At 34.3% G+C, this 26462-nt stretch overlaps 1 protein-coding gene across 1 annotated transcript in view; it reads left to right on the forward strand.

Annotated features, from left to right (window-relative positions):
• GNAQ (G protein subunit alpha q) overlaps window positions 1-26462 on the forward strand; it is a 268792-nt gene that overhangs the window by 200784 nt on the left and 41546 nt on the right. The window contains exons 4-5 of the mRNA XM_016157640.2: window positions 505-633; window positions 3027-3156. Coding sequence (XP_016013126.1) covers window positions 505-633; window positions 3027-3156 — 259 coding nt within the window. The remainder of the gene's footprint in view (window positions 1-504; window positions 634-3026; window positions 3157-26462) is intronic.

Raw genomic sequence — 26462 nt, forward strand, 5'->3', positions numbered from 1 at the left:
GGATATGACATCCTGCTGTCCTCTCTTAAGGGAATAAAGAAATACGTTCCAGGAATAAGCTCTGATGTTCTGCAAAAAGGTGAAAAAAAGAAAAAGAAAAAAATGCATTCTGACCTTATGTGTAACTCTATTATCTGTTTATTTATACAAATAAGATTTGTAAAAGTAATTCAAAAACTATTTGCTTTAAACTCTCGTTTTATGCAAAACAAGTAAAACGTAGGAGACTCCTTTGATTTCTTCTCTTCCTCTCTCTTGTATGGGTTCTAACTGATAGTATGAGAAGAAATGAGAAGTGAGCCAGGTAATCTATAGATGGCTAACCTTGCTCCAACCAGTGGAAGATTGACTTTGTCTTCTGACTTCGCAAACTTCTCTACCACTTTCTGATATTTTTCTTTCTTTTCCTCACTTCTTTCTTATGAATCGTTTTTGTCCTTCTCTTTCCAAAGGCAGATGTGGTGTGATGGTATCACTAACATTCTCGTGTCTTCCCTCCTCTAGCTATCTTAATGACTTGGACCGCGTTGCTGACCCTGCCTACCTGCCTACGCAACAAGATGTGCTTAGAGTTCGAGTCCCCACCACAGGGATCATCGAATACCCCTTTGACTTACAAAGTGTCATTTTCAGGTAGTACCTGAGTCCATACCACCCACTTCCCAGCTTTTATGCCTTGAATACTTTTGGCGAAGTATAAATACTGAAATCCTGGGTAGGCTTTGAAACAATACCATCTTTATACCAGTCATTATCATTAGATACACAGATGGAATAATGTGTCCCTGAAAGAGGAAACAGAGGAAAGATATATAGGTAGATTTCTCATTTCAGATTAAATCACAAAAAAAAAAAAAAATCAAGTCTGTTTGCTGGTAATTGAAAAAATTTAGTTACTTAGACATTGTCCTTATTATAATTTTTGGAGAAGCATTTTAACTAGAAGAAAAACACATATGTTTTTAGATTTGTATCAGGTATGAATGATCTTATGACTCTATTGATAATAGAAACTATATGTTATCTGAAGGTTTCATGTCATTGTTTTCTCCAAGTCTTCTTGTACTACTGCAGAATTTTTCAGTAGCAATAAAAATATGGGATGTTTGTATTCCTAAAATAAGTTGCTTAAAAATTTTTTAAATACATGATTTCAAATATAGATTCATCAGCCTAGTCTAAATTTACATAGGAAAATAGAATGAAAATTTATTACTTCCCCCTTCACTGCTATTCTTTTTGGGTAATATTCAGCATAGATTTGTTTGCTTGTTTGTTTAAGATGAGAAGTAAGCAATACTGATATATTTTCATTTAATCTCTTATTGCACTCTCAGTTCTGCATTTAGTTGGAATTCAAACCACAGGTTCTTTGAGAAATGAAGACGTGAATATGTCTATGAGCATAGAGGGTTGAGTTCCTTGGGAGAGCTCAACCTATTGGAGAAAACTACGTGCAATAAGAAATTATGAAAGAGGAGTTATGTAACTGTTCCTGTGGAACTCTCCCATGTGACCGACGAGCAGGCCCTCCATCATTCCCTGCCAGAGCACTGTGTGTTTTACTTGAACCTGTCTCTACCTGTGGTCACATCCGGCTGCCGTATGCTACTCTAATAGACATATTCATAAAGTGGGCGACATTTTGGAAATAATTCTGCACCTCATTTTTTCCATCTATAAAATGGTTACATTAGATGATCTCCAAGGTTGCGTATAGCTCTGGCATTACTTAAGTTTCGAGTTCATAGCATTTAAATATCTGTAATGTGAGACACCTAAGTTTCCTTCGTCTTATAACCATATTACAGAATATTTTTAAAAACAAAAGCATTTCATGAAGATTTTTTATCTCCTTATTGCTTTATAATTAGTGACCTTTGAAACCAGGTTACTATTACATCTTGTTTTTTTCTACATTATGTGCACTAGCTTTTAATGGAGACTTTTTGCCACTACAATAAGAGTAATAACTTATTACTGTAGATCCATTGTTTTGTCCCTCAGATATCTCTTCCATGCCTTCCAAAACTCTTAGAAGCAGTTACTGGAAGAATCTCGATTTCTTATTTAGGTTTAATGCTTAGAGGCAGGAGAACATGAGGAACAACTGCAATTTTCAGCAAGTGTTTAAGGAGCCATACTCTCACATTTTTGTACCTAACACTCTCATTCTCTGTTTTGTCGTATGAACATTGTACACATTTTATTTGAGAGATGGAACAATAGTTTGAAAAAACTTGGATTCAGTGACATGTAGTGCTCGGTATTTTCACATGTAAATTATCACTCAAATTAACTGATGTCATTGTTGGTTCCTGAGCAGTAACTCAGCGCAGAACTAATGTATTAAAAACAAATCCTTGAAATATTTCAAATGAGACATCTCGTTGCATCTTAATGTTTTATATACTTCACTTCTGGTAGGTTAGTAAGTTGATTTGTACTTAAGGCTAATTACACTATGTTGCCCAAGGTAACTGGTCTTATCCCAAATTATTGCAAATATTGGAAGGAAAAACAGCCCAAAATGCTTAACCTACTGATAAAGGATCAGTGGAGTCGTGTTTGCATTCAGTTGAAGCATCACACACACACACACATTGAAATGTATAGCATCTTACATCTTTCAAATGTATTTGCAGTCATTTCTAGCATTCTTAAGAAATATGAGGATCTTTATTCTCATTTTATAGGAAAATAGATTGAAGTCAGTATTTGTCATTAGAGCTTAACACACACAAAAAAACTCATTTTGTTTCTGACTCTTCAGTGCTTGATTAAATAAAGCATCATTTTCCTCGGCTTGGCACAGGTATATTTTTTACAAAATTACAATTTTAATACATATCTGGTAAATTTCTAGTAACTATCATGATTTATTACCCAGAATGTCTTGACTTTGTTAGGTAATAGAAAATAGAATTGAACTCTTTTTATATTTTTCCTAAGTTTATAAGTAAGATCTACATTTATATTGACTTTTTCTTTATATGCTCTTAATACGAATATTGTTAACCTTGCAGAATGGTCGATGTAGGGGGCCAAAGGTCAGAGAGAAGAAAATGGATACACTGCTTTGAAAATGTCACCTCTATCATGTTTCTAGTAGCGCTTAGTGAATATGATCAAGTTCTCGTGGAATCGGACAATGAGGTAAGTACTCTTTGGACAGGCCTTGGATTGTTAATTTAATATCTGGTTCAAATACATGGCAGGAGGTCGGGTGTGAGGTATAGAGTAAACTGACTTTATCGCTTTCTTGACTACTGATTTGGGGATTTTTAAAATAACCAAAAATAATCCTATGATACCACATGGTATACTCAAAAGGTAAGCATTTTGTTAGATGTATGAGCAGGTCTGTATGTTCAGAACTAATTAGACCCTGTTTGATACTTTTTACACTATACAGAGGCTCTGAAAATGAAAATAACACAGAAATCCCTAGGCTAATCAGATTGTTTTACAGTCTTCTTGCAAGATGGAGTTAGGAGTTTTGGACTGAGTCAGCCTGTTTTGTTTGTTTTCATTTTGTCTTCATCATTGTTTGTGCAGTGGGTGGGTCCCAAAGAGTACTCATAATTTAAAACTTCTCTTGGCAAAAGTGACTTTGCAGCTGGGCTCTAAATCAGCTCATCGTAAGGCGATGATGTGTCTTGGCAATGTGACTTTTCTACTCTTGTATAATTCTATAGGCATTGCACAGTTTTGTGTCTACTAATCATAAGTGAAAAAATATCTTTGATATGCCTGTCTGGAGAACTGATTCGGTATTGTAATCTCCTCCCCATTACATGAAAACCTAACAGATATAAATATGGATTTCGAGGATGATAAAGGCTTGATCATGACTCAGAGTTGATTATAGGGCTAGTTCAGGGACATAGAAAACTGACTTTGAGCTGAAGTTCAGTGTGTGTGTTGGAGGAATGGAGAAGAGGCCATTGATATCCTGATAGAGGCAGTGATTGTAGACTGGCATGCCTGTAGTAAGTATTAAATATCTTTCTAATAGGGTAGAAAATAGAAGGAAGTGAAATATCTGGTAGCTGATTAAAATAATATCTGACGTATTAAAATATACTTTTAATATTGTAAATTTTTTAGGTATACAAGAATTCTGCCTTCTTAGTCCTTTTAAGTATTTTATTTTCCTATGAGTATTAATATCTCCATTAAAATACACATCTAATCCTCCATATCATTTGTTTTCTGTGTAGGATTGATAGAATTCATGAATCATTATCCCATATAGAACTGAGAGTTACCTGTTAGGCATTTCAGAATCTTTCCTGAGTTGTAGGTATATAGGCCTTTGAATCAATCAAAGAACTTCTTTTTTTAAGAATGAATTTTATAGCATTTGCCTGATAAGTGTCTGAAAATCAGTTATCAAAATTAATCAATCGCCAACAGAATTTTGGCTATGATATCTCTATATAATAGTCTCCCCTCAACTACAGTTTCCCTTTCTGTGGTTTCAGTTACCCGCAGTTAACTTCGTCTGAAAATATGGAATAGAAAATTCCAAAAATTACTCAGTAAATAATTTATAAGTTATTAATTGTGCACCATTCTGAGTGGCATGATGAAATCTTGCACTGTCCCACCCAGGACGTGACTCATCCCTTTGTCCAGTATATCCACACTGCATATGTTCTCCACCCATTAGTCACTTAGTAGCCACCTCAGTTTTCAGATTAACTATCACTGTACTATAGAGTTTGTGTTCAAGTGACCCTTATTTTACTTAATAATGGTCCCGAAGTACGAGAGTCGTGATATTGGCAATTCGGATATGCCACAGAGAAGCCAGAAAGTGCTTCCTTTAAGTGAAAAGGTGCAAGTTCTTGACAGTAATTAATTCACATAATTTTTATTGTTGTATTGTTATAATTGTCCTATTTTATTATTAGTTATTGTTGTTAATCTCTTATTGTGCCTAATTTATAAATTCAACTTTATCATGAGTATGTTTGTATAAGAAAAAACATAGTACCTACAAGGCTTGGTACTGCCTGCAGTTTCAGGCATCCCCCACGGGTCTTGGAGCGTGTTCCCTGTATTTCTGTCTTTATATCTGTGTCTGTTTGTTGTTCCATAATCCTTGCATGTAGTATTTTAAACATACTGCATATTTTGGAAGCAGACATATGACATTTCTTATTTTTTAAATGTTGAACCAAGACAAAAATATTTTGAGGGCTTGTCTACTATGTGCTGGGTACCAGGGTATCTAAAGAGATAAAAAATGAAAAAAAAAAAATCAACTTTGCTATAAAAGACTTCATCAAAGAGATATGCTTTTATAAGATGTAAGGCACATTAATTTTATTATGTCACATTGTATATGAGATAAATGCATCGTATCTGTAAAGGAATATATGTTGTGATCTAATGCCAATCAATTTACCACTTTAAAATTTGCAAAATAGAAAAGAAAGTAAATTCCTTAGACAATCCAGTCCTTTAATTATCTGGACATTACAGATCATTTATTCCATTTTTTACCTGACATTGTGAGATCAGGTTTTCGTATAAAAGTATATTATTTTGTAATAATTAGAATAAGATGACATTATTTTGTTTATATCACAATTAAAGTTTCGACAGTATCTTGCCATTCAATGTATAGGCACTACATCTAAAAATACTTTTTCAGTTTCTTTAATTTCTGTGTTGATACATTATACTACAAATTAAAATAGTTAATTATTATTTTCCATCAGAATTCCCTGTCACTTGTGAATATTTTTAAAGCCTATCTTATAATTCTGTGAGATAAAATTTATTTGATGGTATTTGTTTCTCAGGCTTCAAGTCAAGCTTGATTGTAGTATTGCAGATAATCTTAAATGTAATAAGAAAAATAGTGCTCCTTAATTACTTCATCAATATTAGCGATAGCCATCACGGTTGGTAATTAGGAAACACTGTCAAAAGTATTTTTTAATGTTGGAATGTAGTTGCATTATCCTTTTTATTTTATTTTTTTGTCAGTTGTACTAATATATGAAAAGGTCATTGCCCCTCTACTTTCTTAAATCATTAAGGAAATTTGGAACTATAGAATTTTGCTTCCCTTAAATTTTCTGTTTTTGCCAAGACAAAACTGAATTAAGCCCCTAACATTTTGTTGGTTTTGAAATCTGATATTCATAACTTTAATCCAAAGCAGACTTTGTTGTACCTCCCTTGTTATATATTTGTGAGAAAAACCTGGGAATGGATGCTGACAGCCTCCTTTCTATCCTGGAGAACTGTGCAAAATGCATTACAGACTACTAGCAAAAGCAAGTAAGGGAAATATTTTAGATTATTGCTTTTGCTGTTAATATTTCTAAAACTTTCTTAATCTTCAAATTTTATGTAGGTCTGTTTTTGTCTGTTTAGATTCTCAGCCTTCCTAGAGTTTGAGGAATGAACTTCTTTTATTATGCTTTTTCTCCAAAGAAGGAAATTCATTATCAAATACCGAGCAAGAATAATCAGAGTTTTAGAACTGTGTTGATTTGCATATTCCCTTTGCTGTCTGATGTTCGCTATGATAACACATCAGCACGGAGCCAACAATTCCATCATAATCTTTTCACGCATGTATTATTTCAGTACCCCTGAGAGCCCAGAGCACACAATATGGCATATGTATAATGTATTTCAGTTATCAGTGTCTTTTAGTCTTTATTTTTCTGGTTTTCTGGTACATGAATATTTGAGCACTAATACAAAGATGCTTTCTTAGACATTGACTCTGAGTCTGTCTTACAGACTGAGCACTTTATAGAATCTCAAAGATATAGACCTTTTTCCCCCTCCACTTCTTTTTTAACTGTGCGTTTCTAACTTATATTAATCTTTTTGAATTGATCATAACCAGTTGTGTTTTAGTCTTATCAACATATCAAGAGAATTTCCCATACCCTAGTCCCCCCTTTGAACCAAGATGGGTTCCCCAACATTAGTTCTCATAAACATTTATACTTCAAACCTGAGTCTTAGAATTGCTCAGTAGATTTAAAAATATATTTAGTAAAAGAAGACCGTAGACATTTATCATATCTTAAGCTCTTTATACTTGTTCAAAACTTGCTTAAACCATTACTCATTTGAATCTTACCAGCTGACCTCCTTGTGAAGATTGACCAAGGTTTGCTGGTATGCATTATAACAATGACGATTCAGTATGGGGTGATTAAGACCCATGGCCAGGGTCACCCAGAGCTCAGTCTCCTGCTCTTCTAGGCCAGCTTTCTTTCCCCTCCTCCACGGTGTCTTCCAGAAATTAGAGACAAACTCAGAAGAAAAGCAGTAGGAGCTTTTAAGGTTGGCCAAGAGCAAGGAAGTAAAATGAAAATCCTGCCTTTTCAAGAAGGAATTGAAATACTTTTCCTCTACCTGTTAAACTCTTATTGTTTTAAGCGGTAACAGTAGAGCAACCCGAGATCCTTTACTGGTAATGTAGACTTCCTGTATTGCTCATTTGATTTCGAACTACCTTAAAATGAATAATCCACAATATACATTTCCTTTGGATATTTCTCCTCTACTAGGTTTTAAAATGAAGTCATTTTGAAGTTATTCAACTGCAACCAAAGTTTGAATATTTCCTTTAAACATGTGAACTATGTACTTTGTTCTGCTCTAAAAACTCCAAGTGAGCTGTGGGAATCTTTTCCAAAAAAATTCAGCTTTAAGAGGAAAACTGACTAAAATTGAGGAGAAAAGATTTGAACTCCAAAGGAAATATCTAAAGGAACCTTAAAGTAGTAGTTAAAAGTAAGAGTTAAGTTATCCAGTTAAGATGTCTGATCACGATTAGATTGACTCTAACTCTCCTTTATTGATTCTTAATCAAATTATGAAATCAGAAACTACATCTTGCTTCTCAGCCTTTCATACACTTGTCTCAGATTCATGGCCTGATTAACAAGAATATTCCTGAAAGATGCCCTACTTTTTTATATTTAACCCCTTTCCCATTTCCTCATTCTTTGTTCATTTTCAGCCACGTGTCTGTGTTTGAAACTCCTTTCCATCCCTCACCATTTTTGTTTCCTCATTATTTTACTCCTTAATTGTTTCATTTTCATTGCTTAAAGGAAGGTAGAAGGAAGTTTTCTGGTCACCATTTTTGAGTTTGAACCAGAGACCTGCACTCAGTGATGGCAAGGGTGTGGGAAAGCAGGCACATAAGACTTTTTGTGTTTGAATGTATGTAGGAAATCTTTTCAAGACCTTGCATTGAACCCATATTAATATAAGTTATGCAATAGTGTTTTGAAAAGGTGAAGTATATTATATGAAAAAGACTATAAAATAATGTGGTATAATCTTATTTCTATAATCACAACTAATTATATATATAATTATTATAGGGAAGGTTATTAGCTACCCCCACCCCCCCAAAAAAAAAAGAATTTGGAAGATTTTCTATGAAGAACAAGTGTAAATAATGATTGTTGTTGTTACTATGTAACTGTTACGAATAACAAACAATAATCTTTTTTAAGTAAAATAAAGTAAGACTTCAGATTTGAATTCTAGCTCTGTTAGTCATTAACTTTGTCCATTTTTCTTTTGGATTATCTATTTTTTTCTTACTGATTTGTAGGATATGAGCCCTTTATCATACATATTGCAAACATCTTTTTCCACTTTGTAGCTTGCCATTTATTCTCTTAATGGCATCTTTTGATGAACAGAGGTAGTAAGTTTTAATATAATATGATCTATCAAAATTTTCCTTAATGATTATATTCGTGTATTTACATAATTGCACACACAGTTGGATAAAATAAATCACCTGAAAAATCTGGAAGAAAGTACAGTAAGGATTGGAGAGTAAGATTAAGAACTGAAACACAAAGCACATAACCAGTTACCTTTCCTAGTGATAGTTCACAGTTTAGTCAAGCATCTCTTAGTGACCAAGAAAAGATTCACTATGTCTTAAAATAAGTCAGCTTCTCCTACTACTGAGCCTGAGTGACTACTCCTGTAACTTCATCAAGAGATGCTATGGGAGGTAGTAAATTTTGTCCACGATAATATCCCTCCAGGAAACCAAATATTAGAATTCATAAGGGCTGTTTGTCAAGCTTTCCTTGGTTGTAAGTTGGTGCTGTAATTTCAAAGTTTGTGATGGGCCAATACTGTGCAGTCTAAACACACAACTTGATGTGGGATTAAAACTGGGAATAGCTAGAGAAGTGGATTATGTTTATTTTTGTTTTTATAAACTATTTTAGTGAAACAGTGTATAAAATTATGGAAAACTTAAAATTTTGACATATTTGCTTTAAATCTTTATTTTCACAGAAATATGATACAGATATAATTAAAGACTTTGTGTAAGCTTCCCTGATTCTATTCTGTCCCTCCCCAGAAAAATCCAGTGACCTCAAGTTGGCATTTACCATTCCTAAGTATTTTTTCACTTTTATACTACATACGTGTGTGTTGATAAGCAGTGTAATATGGGATTCTAGATATTATGCATGATCGTAAACTTTATTTAAATTATTTTATTTTGCAATTTTTTAACTCTGCATTGTTTTTAAGATTCTTTCATGTTGCGCACATGGATCTAATTCATTTATTTAGACTGTCGTGTACTTCCATTATGTGAATAAGCCCTACTGTGTTTTCCATATTTCTCAGCCAGTCACGTTGTTTTTAGTGCGCATTAACTTTTCTTATCCTTTCCTGTTCTTCCCCTCATCCCAGTCCCCAGTGGGGTTGTCTTTTTTTTAAATTGACATACTCAATTTTAAATATATTCTTGTTATTCTAGTTTGCCGGTTATACACATAGAAATTATCTCTCAGTGCATGGTTTGTCTTTTCACTTTATCTTACAAAAGAGTTTTACTCTTAATGTAGTCAGCTTACTCATTTCCTTTATTAGTTGTATTGTTGTATTTTCTTCAAAAATTTTTTTATTTCCCCCAAGAATATCAAGATATATTCTTTACTTTCTATTAAAAGTTACAAAGCTTTGCTTTTCACAGGTTTTCTATACACCTATAATTAATTTTTGTGTATGATAGGAAGGATTTAATATTTTCCTGCCATATTTCTGTTCAGTTGTCCCAGTACTATCTGTAGAATAGTAAATCCATTATTTATCTCTGCTGATAGTTTTTTCAACCTTTTTAGTTATGAAATATATACATACACGTAAAGAAAAATATACAAATAAAAAATGTACAGTGCACCGACTTAGCACAAAGCATCTGTATGTCCAACACCCCTGTCAAGAAACAACATCACTAAGACCACTGAAGCCCTGATAGTGCCCCTCCCCCAGCAAGTAACCACTGTTTGTAAGGTAATCACTTCTTTGCCTTTCTTTTTAATTTTAAGACTTAAATATGCAACCCTGACCGCTATAGTTTAGTTTTTACTTACGTTTAACTTTTATACAGAGGGAATCAAATACTGTGTTTTTGTATTTTATATGAACAGTATTCTATTTTGAATATGCATCAATTTTTGAGTCTGGCTTCTTTTACTCAACATTTATGTTTGGAAGGTATATATATCCTATATTCTGTATAATTCATTTATTTACATTGCTATATAGTATTCCGTTGCATTAGAATACCACAGTTTATCTGTTCTGGTATTTATGGACTGTTGGTATGTTTCCAGTATGGGGATACTATAAATAATGCTACCGTGAATATACAGGTAAATGTCTCGTGGTGTACACTTTTCTGTTGATATGTACCTTAGAGTAGAATTGCCAGCATGTGAGGAATACATATTTTCAACTTTAGTAGCCTGGGCAAAAGGCAGTGTATCAATTTACACTACCACCAAAAATGTCTGAAAGTTTCTGTCACTTGCCTTCATTGCCAGCCCTTGATATTGTCAGGACTTTTCAACTTAGCTCTTTTGGTTGCTAAATAACTGAGCTCTAGTCTCTGTGTGTGCCTGTTTACTTCAGCATACCCTACTCCTAGTGCACAGCCCTAGTGCAAAGCAGTGACAGTTCTCTAGAGCCCCGTCCCCTCACCCTCAGCTGCCACCTTTACAATCAGCAAATACCTCAGTGGGAAAAGTAGCCCCAAGTGTGAGCTCAGTTCTTTAGATTTGTCCTTTCCTGCATTCTGGCCTGGTAATTCTCCATTACTTTTTAGCTTTGAGGCCTATTATAATCTTTTATAAAATTTTTTATTTTATTAGCTCTTCTGAATGTCTTCCTTCCCATTGATATTAATGACACACGTGATGTGTGTCAGGTTTTATTACACTCATAGGTCTTTTTCTGGGCTATTTGCTTGATCTGTTTACTATTCCTGATACCAATATAAAAGTTATTAAACCATTAGTTTTATAATTGGTACATCAAATCTACCTGCCTTTTTGTTCTTGGCTACTCTTGGTCCTTTACTCTTCTATTTGAATTTTAAGCTCAACTTATTAAATTCTTAAAAACAAATTTGATTGGAATTTTAGTAAATACATACGTAAATTTGAAGTTAGGTTTTTAACTTTACAGTATTAAGTTTTACCATCCATAAACATGACACAGTATAGTTCACCATTTATCATCTAGAACATTGCTTATGTCTTTGTGATCAGTTTTTATAAATATACCACATGTACTTGAAATTGTAATTTCATATTTTTGGATGCAAGATTCTAAGGTATGTCTAATAGAAAAAATTGTTAATTGCGTTATTCAGATCTTTTATATCCTTACTAATTTCTTTTCTGCTTGATCAGTTACTTGACAGTTATTTTTTCATTATTTTTAATGTTTTTATTAACATACGTATATAGGAAAGTATATACATTATGAGTGTTTGGTTTGATGAATTATCACAAAGTGAATAAATCCAGGAAGTCATCATTCATCACAAGCAATACACATTATCAGCACCCCAGAAGCTCCCCTGTATCCCCATCTAATCACCACCTACCCCCTTTTCTCCATGGGTGACTACTGTCTTGACTTAAACTAATTTTGCCTTTTTTTGAACTTCATAGAAATGAAATTAAATGCATTCTTTTGTGTCAGCTTTTTATGTTCATAATAATGTTTGTTAGATAAGTCCATGTTGTATGTAGCTGTAGTTTTTTGTTTTCGTTACTGTATATTATTCAAATGGAATGATTATACCACAGTTTATCCCTCCTGCTTTTCATGAACATCTGAGTGGTTTTCACTTTGAAATTATCGTGAATAATGGTGCTAGGAATAGTCTTTTCATGTTTTTTGGTTTATATGTGCCTGATTTTCTGTTGGGCAGCAGTGGAATTGATATTCAACCGCAATCAGTGTTCCTGAGTTAGTTTCTTAGGGCTGCTGTAATAAATCACCAGAATTGGTACATTACAACGGAAATTTGTTCCCTCACAGTTCTGAAGGCTAGAAATCTGAAATCAGTATACTATCAGGGCTAAAATCCTTCCGAAGGTTCTAGAGAGAATCCTCTTTTTTCTTTTGGTTGCATAGCTCAGTCTCTGCTTCTGTCTTCTCTTAGCCTTCTCTGTGTCTGTATTTTTTCCTTGGCTAACTCTTATAAGAACATTTATTGTTGGATTTAAGGCCCTCCCAGATAATTCAGGAGGATCTCATCTCAAGATCCTTAACTTAATTGCATCTGCAAAGACCATTTTTCCAAATAAGTCTCATTCACAGGTTCTGGAGTTAAAGTATGGACATACTTTTTTGGGAGTTACCTGCCAGTTTGAACTTTAGAAATAGTTTACATTCCCACTAACGGTATATGTGTGTTCCACTTGATCCATATCTTTGCCAATGCAGATAGGATATTGGGTATGTATTTGCATCTCATCGTGGGCTGAATTTTGCATTTCCTTGTTTAGAGGGATATTGAGTACTTTGTAAATTCTTTACCATTGAGTGTCCCCTTCTCGAAGTGCCTATTCTATTACCACTTTTCTGTTGAATTGCCTTTTTATTTAAAAATAATAATATAGAGTTCTTTATATATGCTTGATACAAGCCCTTTTTAAGTTATCGCAGATAATTTCTTCCACTCCTTTACTTGCTTTTTTACCAGCTTAAATGAGGTCTTTTGATGTGGCCCAATTTATTGGGCTTTTAAACTTTTTCTGTACCTGTCCTCCTTAAGAAATCTTTCTTCCCACTTGTAGTGCATAACATTTCTTTTTGGAAATGGACATTTTAACATGATATTTGCTATAAAATTTTTTGCTTTTGAGTTATATTACCTCTGGAGTTTTATTTAAAAATTAAATAATAACATTAACACCAGCATTTTAACATTATAAACATAAGTCACTAACCACTGGCATGTAATTTTTCTTCAATATTAAAATTCTTGAGTATGAATTAACTATTTGGGAATATTGGAGAAAATGTCAATATATTAAACTTTTATTTTAAGATACATTTTTATTTTTATTTTTTATATTTCTCTTAGATAAATATAATAAAAAACATATAACTAATATACATTGTATACTATATATCAAGTTATTCTGCCAATCTGTGTCATAAAAATATTTTGTATAGCTTGGTTGGCTCATTGAAGTATACAGAAATTCATCCCTAAAAAAGAAAAAGAAAATGTTCTTTCACTTTTTGGGAAAAATAATAAAGCCATCTGAAAAACAGTATGTGGGTGTTTTTTTACCCCCTCACTGACTGAGATTTTTTTTAAAATTTTTCTGACTTTGGTTGTAAACTTATCTATTTTTTAATTACATACTTCTAATTGCATTTTGAGACCTCATTATTATGAACACATTATAAGTTTGAAATATTTATATATTTATGATGAATTGTTCTTTTTGTCATCAAGATTTTTTATGTCAGAAATGTTTGCTGAAACAAAACAATTATGCAAGAAGAAAACCAGAAGTGCTAGTATCATACCTTTCAGTTGCGGGGAATCCACAGAAAAGGCTGTGTTTTCGTAAGCTGAGGACTGAGCAGTAGGAAGGCAGTTGGTGGCAGCAGCAGGTTGAGGGCAGCCGTGGGCAGACTACACATGCAGGAAGTGAGTTAAATAGGTCATGACTAACTTGGGAAGGAAAGAGTATTTCAGAAGCAGAGTCTGTAGCAACAGAAGGTCTAGCCATATAGGAAGCAGGAAAGATTAAGTAGAGTTTCTTAAGTTTATTGAGATATAACTCATGTATCATCAAATTCATTCTTTTAAAGTGTACATTTCAATGGATTTTAGTATATTCACAGAATTTATACAAACGTGACTACTATCTAATTGTTTTTATATATACAATTGACCCTTGAATAATGCTGGAGTTAGTTTAGGAACATTGACTCATCCCTGCGCAGCCGAAAATCCACGTTAAACTTTTGACTCCCCCAAAACCTAACTACTAATAGCCTACTGTTTACTAGAAGCCTTACTGATAATGTAAGCAGCCAGTTGGCACATATTTTGTATGTTATATGTATTCTGTGTTCTTACAATAGAGAAAGCTAGAGAAAAAAATGTTATTAAGAAAATCATAAGGAAGAGAAAATACATTTACAGTACTATATGTATTTATTGGGGGAAAAGGGTCTTGTATTAAGTGAACCTGTCCCGTTCTAAAAAGAGTTGGTAATTTTTCATTGTTTACCTTTTTATTTGTTAGGGTGGAGTGGCAACTTCCAAGCTCCCCACATGCTAGGCTGGAAAAAGGAAGCCACTAGTCTCTAATTTTAGGACATTTTTGCTATTCCAAAATGGAACCCTGTCCTCATTATCAGTCACTCTCCTTTCCTTCCATCTCCTAGTCTTATGCAGTCACTAATCTACTTTGTCTCTATGGATTTGCCTATTCTGGACAATTCATATCAATAAAATCATAATGTGTGACCTTTTGTTTTCATCCATGTGATAGCATGTTTTAATACTTGCTTTTTATTGCAAAATAATATTCCATTGTATGGATATACTATATTTTATTTATCCATTCATCAGTTGATGGATACTTGGATTGATCGTGCTTATTGGCTCTTACAAGTAATGCTACTATGAACACTTATGTACAGTTTTTTCTGTGTACATATATTTTCCCTTCTCTTGGATATTTCTAGGGGTAAAATTTCTGGATCATTTTGTAATTCTATGTTTACCTTTTGAGAAACTGCCAAATGCTTTTCGATGTGGCTGTACCATGTTACAATCCTATCAGTAATGTATTAGGATTTCAATTTCTCCATATTCTAGCCAATGCTTGTTGTCTGCCTTTTTTATTCTAGCTATACTAGAAATTGTAAAATGGTATATTATTGTGTTTTTTTTCCCCAGTGACTAATGATGTTTTCATTTGTTATTGGATATTTGTATATAATCTCAGGAACTATTCAGCTATTTTGCCTATTGTTTAATAGTCTTATTTATATTTTTATTGTTAAATTGTAAGAATTTTTTATGTATAATGGATACTCTTATCAGAAATATGATTTACAAATATGTTCTTCTAGTCTGTGGGTTGTCTTTTCACTATTTTGAAAGTGTCCTTTGATTCACAAAGGTTTTAATTTTGATAAAGTCTAATTCATCTGTTTTTTCTTTGGTTACTTATGCTATAGGTGTTAAAACTAGAAACTTGCCTAATCTAAGGTTACAAAGGTTTTACACCTATGTCTTTTAAGAGTTTTGTGGTTTTAGCACTTAAATTTTCTATTATGATCTATTTGAGTTAATTTTTATATGATATTAGGTAAATGCCTAACTTTATTTTATTTATTTGTGCATATGGATATTCACTTATTCCAACACCGTTTATTGAAAGACTGTTCTTTTCCTGTGCATTGTCTTCATACCCTTGTCAAAAATCAGTAGGCCGTAAACATACAGGTTTATTTCTCGATTCTTGATTCTATTTTATTGACGTGTATGTCTGTCTTTCAGCCCATATCACACTTCTTGATTATTGTAGCTTCGTAGTAAGTTTTGAAATTGGAAACTGTGAGTCCTTCACCTTTTTTTCTTTTTCAAGATTGTTTTGGCTATTCTGGATCTCTTTCATGTCCATGTACATTTTAGGATCAGCTTCTCAATTACTACAAAAAAAAAATTCAGCTGGAATTTTATAGGATTGCTGTTTGTTAATTTGGGGGGCATTGCCTTCTGAACACTTGAAAAGAAAATGAATTCTGCTGCTGTTAGGTCAAATATCTATTGATATGTGTTAGGTCTAGTGGTTTATAGTTTTCTTCAGGTCATCTTTTTTTTGATCTTTTGCCTCATTATGCTATCTGTTATTGAAAGTGAAGTACTGAAGTCTTGAACTATTGTTTGCTTTTCTATTTTTCCCTTAAATTTGTCAGTTTTTTGTTTCGTGTATTTTGGAGATCTGTTTTTCAGTGCATATATGTGTATAATTGTTAGGCTTTCTTGATGGATTTAACCTTTATCGTTATAAAATGTGCTTCTATGTCTCTAATAACAGTCTTAAAGACTATTTTATCTCATATTAGTGTAGTCACACCAACTCTCTTGGCTACTTTTGTGTGGTATGTCTTTTACTATCCCTTTACTTTCAGTCCATTTGTGTCTTTGAATCTAAAGTGGGTCTCTTATAGCCAGCATATAGTTGGATTGTGGTTGGTTGGTTTGTTTTTTTTAATTCATTCTTACAATCTATGCCTATTGACAGTGTGCTTAGTTCATTTACATTTAATAGTACTGCTGGTTTTCACAACTTCTGTGGTTTGGAAGCTATTGTTTTTAAGATTAAATGCACTATTCCTAAAATACCACAAAACTCACTCTTCTCACCCACATTCATCTATTTTTCTTAAGTAATTGCTGTTTAGATTGCTGTAAGCCTCTGTTTAATTTTCAAAATTCTGAAAAAGTTGATGTTAAAAGTTTTGCCAATTATTACTTTTTCGGAAGAGTAGATTTTGGGAGGTCCTTGCTTCATCATCCATATGAGCTTCTCTAAATTGAATTGTAAAGGAAAAGCTGACCATTGCATAATTAAAGAAACATAATTGTGGTTGAAAGTGCCTTTTTACTTATTAGAATGGGAAAGATTTGAAAGAAAGAGGGATGTAGAGAAATAGATATACTTACATGCTACAGGTAGGAGGATAAATTGGTATAATGTGCCAATCATAATATTTTAAATCCTTCAAAGTGGTTATACCTTTTAATCTAGTAATTCCACTTCTATAGATTTATACTAATTATTTAATTGGCTACATGTCCTAAAGACGTCAAGGGTCGCCCATCACAACATTGTATATAGTTGAAAACTAAATGATTTAACAGCAGGAGACTGGTTTAAAAAAATCAGAGTACATCTAAAAATTAAAGTGCTATTTAGATACTAAAATGATAATATGTATGTATAATAAATATTAGAAAGTTGTTCTTTATATATTGATATAAAGAAATTATTTCAAAATAACATAGATAGCATACATCTGATTTTTAAAGATATAAAACACAGGTTTTATTACTGATGCATACAAAAACGTCTAGAAGGTTAATGTGAAACCGTTAGTAGGAATTATCTCTGAATGGTTGGCTTAAGGGTAATTTTGTTCTTATGTTTTATTCATTTTTCTTATTTACATTTTCTAATTTTTTTCGTGTATGTATGTATGTGTATATACACATTCATACATGCATACATACATACACACATACACGCACTGTATGAATTAAAGAAATGATAGATATTTTAGAAGTTACGAAATCTATTTTAAATGTTTATCGTTTAAAATCTAGTGAAATAAAATAGGCTTTTTAGGCTGCTTTCTCTTTCCCTAATTACTTTAAAGATAAGATGGAGACATAAGTGAATAAAGAAATCAGTCAATACAAATGACTAGTCAAAGAAGCTTAGCAATATTAGCAAACAACCATTTTCTGTCAATTGGCTCAAAATGTCTTCAAAACTGAGACAGCCTATGAAATAATACAAATTAAGCAGTTCGTTGATATAAGAGAAACAGTTTTATGAGTCCAGAATGTATCTCAACTCTTGTTTGTGCATATTTGATGGAGCAAATCCAGAGGGTTTAAAGCTCAAAATAAATGAAAGCTCTACACTGTAGATAACCGGATGAAAATGCTATGAGCTCAAAGCCAGAGGAATCTCGACCACTTTGGTGGCCAAATGTAACCAGCAGGATCTTTCTGGAGTACCATCTGATTCTCCATTTTTTAAAAAAAAAAAAAAAAAAGAGAGAGAGAAGAGTTTGCCTTTTAACAGAGAATTTGCATTTTTATAAAGCTTAAGATCATTATCTGTGGCTCCGTTATTCTCGAGAAAAATAGCAGATTCGATGACACTCTAGGCTCAGTATTTAAGGGGAGATCTAGATTACATAAAATTTTCTTTAGCGAGATTAGATTAAAATTTCAGGGGCACGAATAATTACCATTCTCTAAGTTTCTTCTGCTGCCACAGTTAAATCTGCTATGGGGACAGCTTCAACATGTTTTTACACATAAGCCTGTGAAGAAATGAAGAAAAGCAATATTTTTTTTGAATCATCAATTTATGTAATGTGAATTCTCACTTTAAAAAGGGAATAAGAGAATGGGGATATCTTTTAAGGGACGTTGGAGAACTGTGATGGATGACTTCAGGAATTCTCTGAAGAGGCAAAAGGGAAATAGAAATTAGAAAGAATCCTGGTTTGGATCAGATCTCCACCCATTTCATGCTGGGTAATCTTGAACAAAATATCCCTTGACCTCACTTTCAATGTACAAAATGGGATATTATTTGTCTCAAAGTATCATGTGAGGATTATTAAAATAGATAACATGTAAACTTACTGGAGCACAGAGATATTCAGTAAACGATAACTCATAGTATCACTAATTTTAATAGTGAAAGAAAAGCTGTTATAACTTTCATTTCTAAACAACAACATCTGTGGCTTATTCAGTCTTCTTTAAGAGAACTCTTTGATTTGACATTTATATCTTACAGCCAGAGCAATAGACTTAAGCAATATCTGTTCCATAAGATAAAATATGGGGGAAAGTTATTTGTGCAAATGCTAAAAAACAAGGAAGCTCATGTTTAAGAAAATTCTTTAAGGAATAACAGAAGGAAAAGGTTTTAAAATGCAAAAAAAAAAAAAAAAAGGAACTGAAATCAATATGGCTTTTAGCATATAGCTACTCATCAGATTCATAACATTTGTTATCTGCTTACATGTTTTATTTATCACAGTGTTTATATTAGTCATGACTTCGTGGTGGAAAAACAACAGAAATTCTCACAAACTAGCTCAAGCACAGAGTGGCTCATACAACCAGAAAGCTGCCTCAAGGGCTCCTTGACTAGGGATTTGGCCGGCCATCTCTCTCTTTCCCTCCTCAGACCTTGAGTCACATCTTCCCAGTGTAGCAATCCAAGAGAAAAGGGAGTTTCTCCAGCTGCAAACTGAAAATCTTAGGGACAGGGGATGTAAGATGTTGACTGTCTTTATATAAGTTAACATTGACTCAGTGGCCAGAGGCAGGTTGGGTTTCCAGAAGATTGGGGGGTCATGGCAGAGAGCACACAGTGCAACAGTGTTTTCAGATTGTAGGTTTCAATACATTAGTGAGTTGGAGCTATTATTGGTCTGTGAATTCCATATGGTGGGTCATGAACAGCATCTTTTAAAAACAAAATAGAACAGATTTAAATAAAATTGAATAGAAAATCTTAAAGGGAATCACAGTGAGTTAGGAGAGTTATTGTTTCATGAAACTGTTTCATGTGAATGTATGTGGACTAAATACAATATAGAATGTATTTGTTAATGTGGATCGCAGTTTAGAAAGATTCCAGGCTTACATCACATAGTGCCCTTCACCAGTAAATGACTGCCATCAGTGAGGAGGTGGTCTGCCTGGTACTGGGACAGACCCTAGGCATTGGGAAGGAAAGTGAGTATGAAGTGGCACACAGCAGCAGATGGGAAGCCGCTCCCCCAACCTCCCAGTCAACAGGGCTGGATTTTTGTTTTATTTTGGTGGGGGAGTCTATAGGGCAGGTTTTTTTTTTCTTCCTTTCTGTGACTTGATTTAGCATTAAAGTCATTATCAAAAACAACTACTACTCCAGGTTTCACTCAATTCGTTTGTTTTAACATACAATGCCCCACTTACAGGGCCAGCTTCACCAGGGTGCAGCCACACGGGGCCTCACATTTGGTTTAATTCTCTGATGTCACCGTCTTAATGATTTTTGAATAAGGGCCCACATTTTTATTTTGCACAAGGCCCCACAAATTATGTATTCAGTTCTGTCCACTAAACATGTCACCGGGAAATCAGAAGTTGGAATCATTTTGTCCTGTGCCCACAGAGCTCTGGATATCCTTAGTGCTCACCTGTGCTCACCAGGCTCATGATACTTAAAAGAGGAATATATTTTTAATTCTCTATTAAACTTAGTTTCACCTGGTGCCTCTTAGTTTGAATTCTCGTTTTTACAAATGACACTAGCTGTGTTCTTCCTGATTAATTTGCAGCATGTTAATACATACTGTAATTAGCAGCTGATTTCTTGCCTCACTTCCCCAATGACATGCCCAATGAGGATGGTCAGAAAGTAATCGTTGAAGCCATGGCAGCCCAACCTTATGTTTAATGTATGCCCCATTTCTCCCCATGCTCTCACTGCCCCCGCATCCCTTAAATAGGCTGTCAACTTAACTAAAAGGAAAGAGACAGCATTGAATTTAAAAGAGCCTGCACTCAGGTTATGTATTCATTAAACTGAGTCTCTAACACAGTGTTCATATGCCAGTGCTTCCTTCCCTTCTCAGGGCCGCCCACTGAACTGGAAGAGTGGGTAGACCCCATCCCCCCACCCACCCTTCACAAAATCCCAACTAATTAAAAACTATGGGTCAACTGGGTGAAGCAGTGTTTCAGTTTTCTTAATCTAAAAAGGAAAAATCTTAAAAGAGTTTTATCTTTGCTTTTGATTCAATTTCCAAATTGCCTTATGCCTAGTCAGGGTTCCCTTGGCACAGATGCAAAACATATATAATCATTTGTTTTAATTCACATGCACTAAAACAACCCGAGCTTCCGTGCTGTTCAGTTTCTCTCTCCCCGGTAGGGAGGTCTTGCCTAAGGTCTTGCCATGGGCCTTGACAAATCAAGAGGTAAAGCTCCTAAGATATTGGAGCTGGAATGTAGGGTGGTCAGAGCCATCCGGCTAAATGATTCACAGGTTGGAATTTCAGATGCTATATCTCACAGTAGAGCTCTTTCCAAAGGGAAAGACAGTAATGAAAAAACACCAGGGCAAGGAGGCCTTTCCTGACAAAGGCCTGTTGTTGACGCTGATAATAAGCTCCCTGTGTTTTTGAGGCTCTGGTCTCTGGTTTCAGTTGAGATTGTTTTTTTGGATCTTGGGATGGGAAATGAAGTATTTGCCTGCCTGTCTACAAATCCTCCAGGCATTGAGCACATTGTAAATGAACCAACATCTAACTGGACAAAAATTCTATCCATTATTAGACAATGAATTGATTGTTCATTAGTGGACTTTGTCTTCCTTTTTCTTCTCACCCATGGATACTGCCTTTTAAAAAATGAAAGATGACTTTTAAACCTAATCTTGTAAAATGATATATATCACCTTAAACACTGAAGTTAATATAATCATTCTTAATATTCTCAACCATATGCTACATTCTAAAACTAACCTGAAATTTCTCCAATTGTGCCAGTCATTTTGCTAATTATTTAGTCCTATTAACCAATATGCATCATCATGAGGAGAAACTAGTGCTCATTGCTATTTCATTACCCAAGTACACAGTTCCCATTAAGATTCCGTTTATTTTTTATACTGAGAGAATAGGTCATTCTTGTTGGGATTCTTATAGTCTGTGTTCTTTTGAGTGAGTATCGTAGTCTCAGTAGATAAGAAACCCATGCATTCTTATTGAACCTTCTGCCTGCCTGGGATATATATAGAGCTTTTGAATGTTGAGGGGTGGTTGTAATTCCTCTTTCTTCTGTCCAGCAGCTATGCCCCCTTTCTTTTGTTGTTTGGCAGATTTGTTCTTCTAACTGTTGCTTAGCTGTTTGATATATATAGAGTGCTACTCCAGTAGGGTTCAAAGAACAAAGGCTAAGTTCATTCCTTGTATTCCAGGCCAATACGGCACTTGTTTTAACAGTGTGCATGCACATCACTCACTCGCCAGGGTTCTCAGAGTTTGCTATCTCATTCCACTTGGTTATCATCAGTGTGGGTATATCCAGAAGTCACTGTTGAATCAAAACTCCATTCAGACCATTATTAAGCCATAACTAATGTTTCAGGAACTCTTTATCATGTCAGTAGCAGGGGCTTCACAGTGACCTATAGCATCTTCAGTAGGCCAGTCTAAGACTACTGCTAACTGAAGTTCCCCATAGGTTTCAAAGTCCATCAGGTTGGTTTTGACTCCTCTGAATGTTAAGCTATGTTAAAGGAAAACCTGCAGAACTGCTTACTTAACCAAAAGTTCAGAGAGAGACAGTTTCTTCAGAAAACACTTCTAGATATAAAGGAAAGCCTCAAAGAAAATGTGTATTCTATTCTATTTGGCATTAAATTTAACCAGTCCATTGTCTAAGAGTGAAACTGAAGATGAGCTGGACCTTGTGACAAGGGGAAAGCCTTTTAACTCGTGTCTTAAAGTTCCAAGCTCAGTATTTGTTCCACACTGTGTTTGAATGTCAAGCTCTGATGGGGACATTCTTGTCTCTGAGTTGAATGTGTCATGGCAGAAAATTCCAGGGCTAAATATATATAGAGCATCGGTTATGACCTAAGCACTAGAAGGATCATAACAAATCATCTAGTTCAATATGTTTTACAATTGAGGGAATTGAGACCTAAAGAGACCTGAATATCCAGGGTTATTCAGCGTTAACTTCACATTATCAATTTTAGCACAAAGTGCTTAGAATTCCAAGGGATTCAGACCCCAGACCTGCTACTTTCTCACTATTTGATCTTGGGGCTCTTAGCACCTCAGTTTATTTAGCTATGATGTCAGGAATGATACTGTGTTTCTCAGGTGTTAGGGTTATTGTAAAGATTCTGTGACTTCATATATGTAAAATATTTAGAAGAATCCCTGGCACATAGTAAAAGCTATAATCATGACTGATTATTCCTAATTTAGAAGTTTAAAATTATTCACCTTTGGAAATATGCTACTTACCTGGGGCTTCGTATAAAGCTACAGCCTCAAAACATTAAAGCTCAATAAATTCCCTACACTTGGCGGATTTTTAGAGCTTATTCCCTTGCAGAAGGAGCAGGTGTGGAGGGGGCACCATGACTTCGAGATTTAACAGTCTCCATTGAAGGTCAGTATGGGCTGAGGAGGGATAAGAAGGTGAAAGGTTTTGCATATAGTCCTCTGAAAACAGTCCAATTTGAGATCTGTGTTGTTTCTTCTTTTTAAGCAGTTTTGTCATCTTAAAGAAAAAGACTTCTCTTTGGATATTAATATTCTCATTCCATTTTATCATTTTGTACTGGAAGCTTCTTGTGGAAATCTGTCAGGAGTTATTGTCATTATTTACATTTTTGAGCACTTAATCTTATATCTCGGCTTGTACTCTTTTCTAATAGTTTCGTCATTGAACTGAATTCCTTAGTGAGATTGTGAGTGCCTTGGCAGGAATAGCTAGTGTTATATATTGGCAGAGCAGCTGACCACCTACATAGTATGTTTAGAACAGCGGTTATCCACAGGGAGAGGGGGAGGCTATTTTGCCCCACCAGGGAACAGCAAAGGGTCAATGTCTAGAGACATTTTTGGGTCTCACAGTCGGAGGGGTGCTACTGGCATCTAGTGGGAGAGGTCAGGGATGCTGCTAAATAGCCCATAATGCACAGGACAGCCCCCCACAACAGAGTTATTGTTCCCAAAATATCAATAGTGCCAAGGACAAAAATCCCTGCTTTAGGGAAACCACCATACCTTCCCCCCAACCCTTCTCCTTGCCGGCAGATTGACATCAAGAATTCTGAAGTTAGAAGTTCATGTATTTGGCTTATGTCAGACCCTGTTAAAATGCCAATACACATTTCCTGGGACACTTGTATATTAAAGAAATTTAGTTTCAGTATCTTTTTCCAAAAGCACATTTTGTAGAGATGGATTAAGTGCAGGAATACAAAGAGTATTTCAGAAGGGAAGGCACTGGGAAGTGCTTACCAAAACCCAAAGTTAACTTCATAAATTTTTGCTAAAGACAGTCATACCTTTTGTAGCCTGCCAAAGAGGCCCCACGCAGCCCCCTCTTTGAAGACAAAAGCGCGGTGCATTCACTCAGAGCCAGTCATTTCTCATAGAGTCCCAGTCCCTTCCAGCAAAGGCAGCTTCAGCTGTCAGTAGTTTACACCTGCTCTTGGGCTTACGTACTGTGGCAGCAAGCTGCATAGCCAGCACCCCAGGCATCTGAAGACCAGGCCATCATGATTCTTCTCATCTCTGTGCCCAGCCTGGAATGGAATGAACATTTTCACATTTAGCACCTCTCCCTTCTGAGTCAAGCTCAAGGAAATCAGACCCATCAAATGTGCATTATTTATTAGTCAATAATCACAAGGGACAGTGGTGTTTATTTTGTTTCTCCTGGATTCTGAGAAGTACACATTACCCTTATGAAAGTATTTCAACAGTTATCAAGAGAAATTCACTCTTTCCAGTGCATATTTATTAAGTTAATGATGTATTATATATGAACTTTAAACCACTGAAAAGGAACTAAAGAAAATTAAAAACAAAGTCTTAAGGAAACAAGAGTTTTTCTTCTCTAAAAATAAAAAGTTCATTTTCCACTTCACACTGATAATAATTTTTTACTGTAGTGTAAAATATACATAAAATTTATTATTTTTAAATGTACAGTGCAGTGGTATCAAGAACATTCACATCATTATGCAGCCATCACCACCATCCTTCTCCAGAATTTTTTCATCTTTGAAAACTGAAACTGAACTCATTAAGAGATAACTCCCCATCTTCCTTTCTCCAGCTTCTGACAACCACTAATCTACTATCTGTCTCTGTGAATTTGACTACTCTAAGTATCTCATATAAGTGGAATCAATTGTCTTTTTAAGATTGGCTTATTTTACTTCGCATAACGTCTTCAAGTTTTATTCATGTAGCATGTGTCACAATTTCCTTCTTTTTAAGACTGAATAATATTCCATTGTATGTATATATCACATTCTGTTTATTTCATCATCCATTGATGAATACTTAGGTTGCTTCTACCTTTTGGCTATTTAAATAATGTTGCTATGAAAATGGGTATATAGATATTTGTTCAAGTTTCTGCTTTTAGTTCTTTTGAGTTCCTGCTTTCATTTCTTTCTTCCACCTAGAAGTGGAATTGTTGAATTAAATGGCAGTTCTATTTTTCATTTTTTGAGGAACTGCCATACTATTCATCATAGTGGCTATACCATGTTATATTCTTATCAGCAATATACAAAGTTCGAATTTCTTTACATCCTTGTCTAACACTTATTATTTTGTTTTTTTTTTAATAATAGCCATCCTAACGGATGTTAATTTGTATCATGATTTTGATTTTCCAAATGATTAATGTTGACCATCTTTTCATGTGCTTATTGGCCATTCGTATCTCTTTAATGGAGAAATGTCTTTTCAATTCTTTTATCCATTTTTGAATCACGTTTTTCATTGTTGTTGAGTTGTAAGAGTTATATATGTAGTCTGAATATTACATTCTTATCAGATATATGACTGGCAAATATTTTCTCATTTCTCATAGGTGATATCAATTTTTTGAAGTCATTATTTTTCTAGCATGCCAAATAATTACATTCAATTACTTTAATAAATAAGAAGGTTTTCATATGTCTAAGATAGTTATTTTTGACCCTTCCTAAAGTTAAGGAGAATGAGTTATACGACCTTTAAATGTCCTTCCAACCATTTGATTCTTTAAAAAATAAACAGTTCTAACATTTACTTAAATGGAAATTTTCATTACTCTTGGCTACTCAAGTCAGCCAAATGTCCACTAGGTGGTACTCTAACTACTGCATGAAGTATTTGCATAAAGCTGAAGATAAATTTTAAAACTATCGTGACAAAAACTTTTCACTTCACAAAAATATGTTTATGTTCAGCTGAACAAACTAATCACATTTATAAAATGTTAGCACTAAAGTTTTGAGTTCATCTACATCAACCTTCTCTTTATAAAATGAAAAAATTGGAATCTAGTGAGGTTAAGTGACTTGCCCAAGGTCATACCACTAGTTACTGGTGAAGCTATGCTTCCATGAAGGGCTTTCACTTCTGACCTGGTACTTAATCTAATTCCCCCTGTTGGCACTACTTACTGTTAAAATGTCTTCCCAGAATGTTGTAGAGTGGGCTTCTTCCACGAGTAAAGGAAACTTTGAAAGTGAGCAAGATACTATATTGCTCTTGCAAAAGACCCTTGAGTTACAGATAAGGAATACAAGTTTTCA

Source organism: Rousettus aegyptiacus, unplaced genomic scaffold (assembly GCF_014176215.1).
Source record: "Rousettus aegyptiacus isolate mRouAeg1 unplaced genomic scaffold, mRouAeg1.p scaffold_m13_p_3, whole genome shotgun sequence".
Lineage (NCBI taxonomy): Eukaryota > Metazoa > Chordata > Mammalia > Chiroptera > Pteropodidae > Rousettus > Rousettus aegyptiacus.